The following is an 11473-nucleotide window of genomic DNA, read 5'->3' on the forward strand; positions in this document are numbered from 1 at the left end:
CTTAACGTCCAGGGGCAAATATTTCATGCATGTTCAGAACGATACACACTGAATAGGAAATCATACTGTGACCTAGCTACATGTATTCATATTCGTCTTCGTGTCAGTTCTTATCTTTTTTTAAAAGTATGTATACCTTTTACTCTATCAAATGATCAACTAATAAACAAATCTTATATTCTATTGAATAACATTAACGTAACTCACGAAAGGGTCGGGTGCGGAGGGTATATAATTTTATCCTGATTATCTTTTAATAAAATGTATTGCTATTCGAAAGACCATCTTTCTGAATTTTTCATTCGATTCAAGTAAAATGGTTGAATAAATAACAACTTTTCCGCGATAGAAATAACATAACAAAAAGAAAAAAAACATATCCCCTCCCCCTTTTCCATAAGCTAATTGGTACAATAAATAACTTACAATGTGTCTTGTATTTGTAATACACCGTAATCGGATGGTAACAATACATTTGTGTCTTACTTCATGCAGTAACAGTAATATTTTTATTGTGTTTTATTGGACAACACTTATTCAAAGGTTTATATCTAAATTATTTAGTGAGTTTTATTTCACATTTTAAATGAGCCGCAGGGCGTATTAAAACCTGAACGCATTAGAAAGGAATATCTCACTTTAGTGTTGTAGGTAAAAAAGGAAACTAAATTTTACAAATCGTTATAAAATAAATATTTTTTGACGGTATATAAGTCAGATAATGCATATTTTAAGGTTTTTCTTGTCGTAGAACACACCCATCGGTGTGTTCTACGACAAGAAAAACCTTAAAGTAAGCATTATCTATAACATATCATATGGCAAAAGCAAGTCAATGTCAAAATAATATCAACTTTGTTGTTTGATCCTTAGAAACTGGGTGAGAACAAGAATTACCGAGCCCTTACTAAATGCACGGTAAATTAAAAAAAAAACCATAAAATACTGTTGATTCTGCAGAAAAGAGATTTAGCATGACAATGATGTTGTGCAAACTAGGATGCATTGCATGGTAAACATATTGAAACTTATGTAACGCAACTGACATTTCCACAATATCCGACCTGCAAAGGAGCAGTAGTTTGTTTTTATCATTCCTTTAATTGAATTGTAATATTTTCACCTTCTACATTGTTACAATTTACCATCACGTCCAGCCCCTGAACGAGCAAGGCTATATTTTTACACTTTCAAGCGTACTACATTACCTGTACATGCAACAACTGGACATGTTGCTCTTTCGTCTGCATTACCACTACATTGTCTGTTATCAACAACCATACAATTACTCTGTTGGCATTGCTGACAATAACGATTTCGAGATCTCGTTCCATATCCACAGTTGACAGTGCAAGTACCCCATAAATTCCAATTTGTCCATTCTGAACAAGAAAAAATTAACACAAAGCTATGCTTATTCAAGTTTTATTAGAATTGTTGACATAGGTATATGTCTCCTGGACTGTTATATTCATAGTAAAGAAAACGTCAAAATTTGTTTTTAGAGTGATAAATCCGTAACAAGTAAAGAAAAAAAGGCCACCACATAATCAAATCTGAAACAATTCGAATGAGAAAAGCAACGGCCAAATGAATTAAAATATGAAATTAATAAACGAAAAAACAAATGACAGCAACCAACTACAACTACTGAATTCGAGGCTCCTAACAAAAGACAGGCTTTTATATATTATTGACCGCTAAAACTTTAGCGCCCAACACACCCCTTGTCTTTGACAACAGTTTAATTCACAACATAAAAAAAAACTTTCAACTGATTTTCTATTGCGTAGTCTACCACTTGTTTATCAATTGGGGACCAATCAATAGAAAATACGTTGAGGAGGCTTTACTTATACAAGCATATAATCATCAATGTCAATGATATAAACCAAGAAAAGTAGAAGACAGAGGAATACTTTACGTGCTTTAACCATTCTCTAAAAGCAGTTTTTATATCTTATCGTAACGACATGTAGTTGCCGTCTTTCCGCGAAATACCTTTGTATCAATGAGAGGAGCTTTCCTATTTTTCAATGTTAAATTAAAACAAAACAAACAAACGTTAATAACAAAATTAGTTATTCGTTGTCTTGTGTAGGGATGGTGTCTTTAGTTATGTCCACATTTTGGTATGAAGCTGATTATTTCTTGCATAATTAAGAATGATATTTTTGATAGGTTGTTTCCTATAAGGTAAACACCCAAACAATTGCGGAAACAAAGCATATGGCAATATTTGGAAACAATAGACTTGACACAATTCGATAGATATAACTTGAGCTAATTTCAACTTGTTTATAAAAGTATTGTCTGCTGCAATTATTTTAGAGTAAGTACAAACAAGGTAACTGTACAACTAATGACAACCCTTGTTTCAATGGTTCATAAAGAGTCCCCCCAAACAAATTCAATTATTATTCATTTTGAATTTAGTATATAGTGAAAAATTTACATCGATAAGGTTGTAAATTTTGTTCAATATGGACATTCTAAGATATCTTCTGTATCTTAAAACGACTCCTACTTTTTGTATAAAAACACCTATGGATTTGAATTTCAAAAAAATAAACTGGAAAATTCACACAGTTGTTGCGTTTCTATTTACACTAATTGTATGTCATGTTTCGCTTGGTCTGTACTTCATTTACCTCTAATCTTTATGATGAATTATCTTTCTTTTTTTAAAACATTAATTATAGTTAATCAACTGGAGCTTGAATCTGATGTATAAATTATTTTGTGTTGGTGTTACTTTCGATTTATGTTTATGATATTTTAAGTTATTGATTGAAATTTTCATCATTTTTGCTTATAGTGTTAATACAAATATACATGCGCAACGTCTGGTTCGCAAGATGTACTTTTCGTCGACATGAGATTCTCAGATTGCTCTTAAACTTAAAGAGATGGAGGATATAATTAACTTCAAAAATGAAGAAAATTGCAAACAAAAATCTGAAAAAGGTTATCTAAATGTATGTCAGGGAAAATAAACTATGTGTTTCCAAGAAAATTTAACGGAAAGCTACTTAACAACAAAATGGTAGCATCGACTGTACTGATTACCTTTTTAAAAAAATCTTTAATGCTGTTAAACAACGGAAAAGGTTAACAAAACCATGAAGTATCTTTCTTACATCAATTTACATTGTTTTCAAAATTAAATTCTTGAGAATAAACACTGTATATGAACGGAGGAAATTTAGGTGGTTCACCGTACCATGTTTATTAAATCTGAACAGATATAGCACATTCTATCAATAGAATTATTCTATTCGGACAGGGTATTGACGCTGTCAAGGCTTTACAGTGTGAAGTCAGGTTTTTCTGTGTGTCGGTAGGCTTTCTTTGATGTTGACTTACATTATATTTCTACGAACCTCGTTGACGTAGTGTCAATCTTTTTGTACATAATATGTATACTGCTTCCGTTTTAGAATTGAAATAAAAAATCCAAATTATCAAAACATAATTGCTCAACTGTTCAACTGTTGACAACCCTTGTTCCAATGGTTCATAAAGAATCCTCAAAAGTGAAAATAATGTAATTATTATTTATTTTGAATTAAGTATATACTGGAAACTTAACATCGACAAGGTTGTAAATAATACTCAATTTGGATATTCTAACAGATCTTCTCAATCAATCTAAAACGACTCGTAATTTTGGATAAAATCACCTATGGATTTGAATTTCAAAATAAACTGGAAAAATCACACAATGGTTGCATGTCTATTAGCACTTAGTTTATATCATATTAGGCCTAACCTTTACATCATGATCATTTACCTGGACATGCATTAGTAGCACAGCTACGGAACTTCTTAGAGTAACCACTACATGCTGATCCACCACCTGATGGAGAGGGGTCATTGCAAGCCCTGTTTGATATCTGTCGGCCACCACCACACGTAACTGGACAGCTATTCCACGCTCCCCATCCTCCCCAATTTCCATGAACTGAAAGTTTAAATCTTTATGATGAATTATCTTTCTTTTTTTAAAACGTTAATTATAGTCAATCAACTGAAGCTTGAATCTGATGTATAAATTATTTTGTTTTGGTGTTACCTTCGATTTATGTTTATGATATTTAAAGTTATTGATTGAAATTTTCATCATTATTGCTTATATTGTTAATACAAATATACATGCGCAACGGCTGGTTCGCAAGATGTACTTTTCATTGACAGGAGATTCTCAGGTAGCTCTCAAACTTAAAGAGATGGAGGATATAATAATTATTTATTTATAAACTTCAAACATGAAAAAAAATTGCAAACAAAAATCTGAAAAAGGTTATCTAAATGTATGTCAGGGAAAATAAACTATGTGTTTCCAAGAACATTTAACGGAAAGCTACTTAACAACAAAATGGTAGCATCGACTGTATCATTACCTTTTTAAATCAATCTTTAATGCCCTTAAACAACGGAGAAGGTTAACAAAACCATGAAGTATCTTTCTTACATCAATTTACATTGTTTTCAAAATTAAATTCAAGAGAATAAGCACTGTATATGAACGGAGGAAATTTACGTGGTTCACCGTACCATGTTTATTATAAAGATATCAAAAGTAGCAGGATTATAATTTTAAACGTCAGACGCGCGTTTCGTCTGCATAAGACTCATCAGAGACGCTCAGATCAAAATAGTTAAAAGTAAACACATACAAAGTTGAAGAGCATTATTAAATATGAACAGATATAGCACATTTTTTCAATAGAATTATTCTGTTCGGACAGGGTATTGACGCTGTCAAGGTCTTACAGTGTGAAGTCAGGTGTTTCTGTGTGTCGGTAGGCTTTCTTTGATGTTGACTTACATTATATTTCTACGAACCTCGTTGACGTAATGTCAATCTTTCTGTTCATAATATGTATACTGCTTCCGTTTTAGAATTGAAATATAAAATCCAAATTATCAAAATATAATTTCTCAACTGTTCAACTGTTGACAACCCTTGTTCCAATGGTTCATAAAGAATCCCCAAAAGTGAAAATGTAATCATTATTTATTTTGAATTAAGTACATACTGGAAACTTAACATCGATATGGTTGTAAATAATACTCAATTTGAATATTCTAACAGATCTTCTCAATCAATCTAAAACGACTCGTAATTTTGGTTAAAATCACCTATGGATTTGAAATTCAAAATAAACTGGAAATTCACACAATGGTTGCATTTCTATAATCACTTAGTTTATATCATATAAAGCTTGACCTTTACATCATGATCATTTACCTGGACATTCCTTAGTAGCACAGCTACGGAACTTCTTAGAGTTACCACCACATGCTGATCCACCACCTGATGGAGAGGGGTCATTGCATGCCCTGTTTGATATCTGTCGGCCACCACCACACGTAACTGAACACCTATTCCACGCTCCCCATCCTCCCCAATTTCCCTGAACTGAAAGTTTAAATCTTTATGATGAATTATCTTTCTTTTTGTAAAACGTCAATTATAGTCAATCAACTGAAGCTTGAATCTGATGTATAAATTATTTTGTTTTGGTGTTACTTTCGATTTATGTTTATGATATTTAAAGTTAATGATTGAAATACTCTATCATTATTGCTTATAGTGTTAATACAAATATACATGCGCAACGTCTGGTTCGCAAGATGTACTTTTCGTCGACATGAGATTCTCAGGTTACACTTAACTTAAAGAGATAGAGGATATAATTAACTTCAAACATGAAGAAAATTGCAAACAAAAATCTGAAAAAGGTTATCTAAATGTATGTCAGGGAAAATAAATCTATGTGTTTCCAAGAAAATTTAACGGAAAGCTAATTAACAACAAACTGGTAGCATCGACTGTATCATTACCTTTTTAAATCAATCTTCAATGCTGTTAAACAACGGAAAAGGTTAACAAAACCATGAAGTATCTTTCTTACATCAATTTACATTGTTTTCAAAATTTAATTCATGAGAACAAGCACTGTATATGAACGGAGGAAATTTAGGTGGTTCACCGTACCATGTTTATTAAATATGAACAGATATAGCACATTCTATCAATAGAATTATTCTATTCGGACAGGGTATTGACACTGTCAAGGTCTTACAGTGTGAAGTCAGGTTTTTCTGTGTGTTGGTAGGCTTTCTTTGATGTTGACTTACATTATATTTCTACAAACCTCGTTGACGTAGTTTCAAACTCTCCGTCCATTATATGCATATTGCTTCCGTTTTAGAATTGAAATATAAAATCCGAATTATCAAAATATAATTTCTCAACTGTTCAACTTTTGACAACCCTTGTTCCAATGGTTCATAAATAATCCCCAAAAGTGAAAATGTAATTATTATTTATTTTGAATTAAGTATATAATGGAAACTTAACATCAATAAGTTTGTAAATAATGCTCAATTTAGATAATCTAAAAGATCTTCTCAATCAATCTTAAACGACTCGTATTTTTTGTTTAAATCACCTATGGATTTGAATTTCAAAATAAACTAGAAAATTCACACAGTGTTTGCATTCCTATTAACACTTAGTTTATATCATATTAAGCTTGACCTTAACATCATGATCATTTACCTGGACATTCATCAGAAGCACAGCTACGGAACTTCTTAGAGTCAGTACCACATGCCGATCCACCACCTGATGGAGAGGGGTCATTGCATGCCCTGTTTGATATCTGTCGGCCACCACCACACGTAACTGGACACCTATTCCACGCTCCCCATCCTCCCCAGTTTCCATGAACTGAAAATTTAAATCTTTATGATGAATTATCTTTCTTTTTTTAAAACGTTAATTATAGTCAATCAACTGAAGCTTGAATCTGATGTATAAATTATTTTGTTTTGGTGTTACCTTCGATTTATGTTTATGATATTTAAAGTTATTGATTGAAATACTCTATCATTATTGCTTATAGTGTTAATATAAATATACATGCGCAACGTCTGGTTCGCAAGATGTACTTTTAGTCGACATGAGATTCTCAGGTTGCTCTTAAACTTAAAGAGATGGAGGATATAATTAACTTCAAAAATGAAGAAAATTGCAAGCAAAAATATGAAAAAGGGTATCTTAATGTATGTCAGGGAAAATAAATCTATGTGTTTCCAAACAAATTTAACGGAACGCTAATTAACAACAAAATGGTAGCATCGACTGTATCATTACCTTTTTAAATCAATCTTTAATGCTGTTAAACAACGGGAAAGGTTAACAAAACCATGAAGTATCTTTCTTACATCAATTTACATTGTTTTCAAAATTAAATTCATGAGAATAAGCACTATATATGAACGGAGGAAATTAAGGTGGTTCACCGTACCATGTCTATTAAATATGAACAGATATAGCACATTCGTTCAATATAATTATTCTGTTCGGACAAGGTATTGACGCTGTCAAGGCTTTAAAGTGTGAAGTCAGGTTTTTCTGTGTGTTGGTAGGCCTTCTTTGTTGTTGACTTACATTATATTTCTACGAACTCGTTGACGTAGTGTCAATCTTTCTGTTCATAATATGTATACTGCTTCCGTTTTAGAATTGAAATATAAAATCCAAATTATCAAAATATAATTTCTCAACTGTTCAACTGTTGACAACCCTTGTTCCAATGGTTCATAAAGAATCCCCAAACGTGAAAATGTAATTATTATTTATTTTGAATTAAGTATTTAATGGAAACTTAACATCAATAAGGTTGTAAATAATGCTCAATTAGGATAATCTAACAGATCTTCTCAATCAATCTAAAACGACTCGTATTTATTTTGATAAAATCACCTATGGATTTGAATTTCAAAATAAACTGCAAAATTCACATAGTTGTTGCATTTCTATTAGCACTTAGTTTATATCATATTTAGCTTGACATTTACATCATTTACCTGGACATTCATCAGAAGCACAGCTACGGAGCTTCTTAGAGTTACCACTACATGCTGATCCACCATTTGATGGGGAGGGGTCATTGCATGCCCTGTTTGATATCTGTCGGCCACCACCACACGTAACTGGACACCTATTCCACGCTCCCCATCTTTCCCAGTTTCCATGCACTGAAACTTGAATTTCATTATATATGTTCTTTATTTTCGGACAGCGTTAAATAATGGTTATGATATTAAATCTGATCATATAAGTGTTTTGTTGTAAATTATAATTACGATTATTGTGTATGACAATTAAAAGTATTGCAATTTTCTATCATTAATGTTCGAAAGTTCAATCAAAAATGTACATGCTATCTTTTTTATACGCCAGACGTAGTTTTCGTTTACACATCCTTGGCTGTGGTTCTTAAATCAAAAGAGACGAACATTTGCATTAACATCAAATATTCTAAGACTTAACTAACTTTAACGTTGGCATACAAAACAACAGTTCGAGCACCGTTGAATTAATTGTAATCTTTCTTTCAATATATTCTTAGTTCTGTTTCGGTATATCGAGACATCAGAATAATGTTCAGAATATAAAAGTTCAACTGTAAATTATGGACAACCTTTGCTCCAAAGGTTCATAAAGGGTCATCAAACGTGCAAATTCAATGATTATTTATTTTGCATTAGGTATATGTTTGGAATTTAAAATCAATAACTTTGGGAAATTGCTAAAAATGTTCAGTATGCATAATCTAAGTGATTTACCAAATCCTTATATGACTCGTACATTTTCTATAAATATCTACGGATTTAGTGCAAACATGTTGAAATTGCGTTTCGAATGGATCTGGGTATATTAAAAGACAACTTAAGTTACCTGGACAAGTATCAGTAGCGCAAACATCGGTCTTCAGATTAGAACCAATACAATTTGATCCACCAGCGGATGGAGGGGGATCATCACAAAACCTGTATGATATACGTTGGCCACCACCACACGTTACTGGACAACTATTCCACGCACCCCATTCTCCCCAATTTGCTGGAACTAAACAAATAATATTTATGTGATAAATTCTTTGTTTTCTGGCAGTGCTCGTTGTTGTTGTTGTAAAAAATAAAAAAAAATAAACCCTGATTTGAATATTATACGTTTTCTTGTATTTGCTTATGTGCTTTTTCTTAATGGCTTAATGGTTTTGTTTGTTGACATATTTATTTGTTTTTAAATTGATTAAGACATTAACACAATGTTGACTGCTTCCCCTTTTTATACATTTTTCCCTATTATTTCTGATTGTTTTGTACGCACATCGTTGTCAATATAAAGGAATTTTTGCGACTGTCATAAAAGTGAGTTGTTTATCTAGCTTTAAACCATGTTTAATCGGTTATTTTCTACATAAGAAATCCCTATACCAAGTCAGGAATATCAGAGCTTTTATCCAGCTTTTATTTGCCATTTGATAAAGAACTTTCGTTTTGAATTGTCCTTAGAGAGGTTTATTTTGTTATTTTTACGTTTTTCTTGATGTAAATTGTACATTTATGAATATGATACTACTTTATCATTATAACTCAAAAGGTCTTTACAAAAATATATAGGCTAATAGTTTAGTCCGCCAGACGTATTTTTTGTCTACAAATAATCCCAAGCAGTTGTACATGTATAATAATTAATAATAAGTTAGAATACAAATTCTTCAGAATGTTATTTTCATCAACATTCTCAGAGAATCTTTGAAGAATCAAAATAAAGCGGATTCGCTGAAAAAAAGTGAGTACAGAAGTACTAGATTTGCTGTTACCTAAAAATTGGGACTTTAAAAGATAACAAATTGGTATAAGTTATTGTCGCGTTAACTTCACAAGCTCAAATGAACCCATACAATATTTAAAAAAAAAAGAAAACCAACAAATAGTCCTGTTTATACTGAGTAATCGTATCAAATTTGAAAAATTATCACACACAAAAATTGAAATCATCGAAAGCTTAAAAGCCTACAAGACTTGCTATTGAGAGCCGATCAATCAGCTAAATCAGAATCTTCGACAGCTAGCTTTTTTATTGGGAATAAACGATATCCTACTTGCAAACAAAAAGTAAATATCCAGTCTTTTAAAGTCACTCAAATTGGGATATGGTACAAAATAAACCACATTTTGGAGTAGTACTTGCAAAACTACAGATACTATGTATCTCTTACAGTGTAAATGGGGTGAACAGTTTGTTGGTGAGTCAAACTTGCCATTCAACAAACTTAATGTTGAAACTTCCATCGTGGTGTCTTTGAATCTTGGACAGAATAGTGCATATGCATGTAACATTGGGTATCTATTTTATGTTATGAAACATTGTGTTTATATATTCATTGTGAATTTTGATCACACCACTCTCACCGCGATCTAAAAAAAATCAGATCGTGGTGAGCTCGCAGTTTGAGCGGCATGAAAGCAACGATCCCGCTACCATTATACCACGTTCTCATCACGCTTATTCTTCGACCTCACTACATTATCAAGATCTTTATACGCTCATCACGGTATCCCTTCGATAGTAGGGATGACACGGATGTGTCAAGAATGATTGATTCGTTGCAGATAAAGGACAAAAGAGATCCAAATTACATAAAGACAAACAAAAGTAAGAGAGCTTAATTATGATATATTAATATAAATCGTATATGACGATGACAATGAGCATGATGATCGTAGTATATATAATAATAATAATAATAATAATAATAATAATAATAATAATAATAATAATAATAATAATAATAATAATAATAATAATAATAATAATAATAATAATAATAATAATAATAATAATAATAATAATGATAATATCTGTATTTAGAGAGAGTAGCTTATTCGGATTACACTAATTTTCAATAAGGCTCCCTGAATACAATAATAATTACATTACAAATAAACAATGCATCAATTATAATTATAAATAAAGATTATATATAATTTAAAATACAATAAACACATATTGTATGGCAATACAGCACGAATATGATGGTAATATTAAAAGTACATAGATTTTAATTTATGTTTAAATTCTGATACTGTATTCGATTTTTTGATTGAATTAGGAAGAGTTTGTTAAAAAAAATTACTAGAATTGTTGATGTTTTGATCTATATTAAGATCATCAGTGATATTTGTGAAATAAGCATTAAAAACAGCAGCAATGCCTTTTGGTTCTAAAATTTCCTTTTTGTTACAATCACTTATGATTTTTATACTGGTATGATTATCGGTACTGCTGACAGTATGTAGGTGCTTCCATAATTTACTGCTGTTGCCCTTTTTGTGTTCTATGATATTGGTATAATAATTTTGTTTAGAGTTTTTAATGAGGTATTTGACTTTATTTCTCCAGAGTCTATAACTATACATATCTTTTTTCTTATGATAAACATAACGTTTTTTCATGCAAACTAGAATTTCATCATAAATCCACTCATTTTAATACAAACGTTTTACTCTTTTTGTTTTAATGAGAGGAGTATGATTTAATACATTAGTAAAAATATTCAAAAAAGACAACAGTGCTTCTCCGGGGTTATCGATTTCTAATACA

The 11473-nt window shown here is 31.3% G+C and overlaps 1 protein-coding gene across 1 annotated transcript; it reads right to left on the reverse strand.

Annotated features, from left to right (window-relative positions):
* Positions 1-3785: 3785 nt before the first annotated feature.
* LOC134684429 (coadhesin-like) lies at positions 3786-10161 on the reverse strand. Its single transcript, XM_063543714.1, has 6 exons — positions 10089-10161; positions 8759-8929; positions 7885-8055; positions 6572-6742; positions 5255-5425; positions 3786-3964 (listed from the first exon to the last, which is right to left on the reverse strand). The coding sequence occupies exons 1-6, from the start codon at positions 10159-10161 to the stop codon at positions 3786-3788; spliced, it is 936 nt and encodes a 311-aa protein (XP_063399784.1).
* Positions 10162-11473: the final 1312 nt, after the last annotated feature.

The sequence above is a fragment of the Mytilus trossulus genome, chromosome 9, assembly GCF_036588685.1.
Source record: "Mytilus trossulus isolate FHL-02 chromosome 9, PNRI_Mtr1.1.1.hap1, whole genome shotgun sequence".
Taxonomy (NCBI): Eukaryota; Metazoa; Mollusca; class Bivalvia; order Mytilida; family Mytilidae; genus Mytilus; species Mytilus trossulus.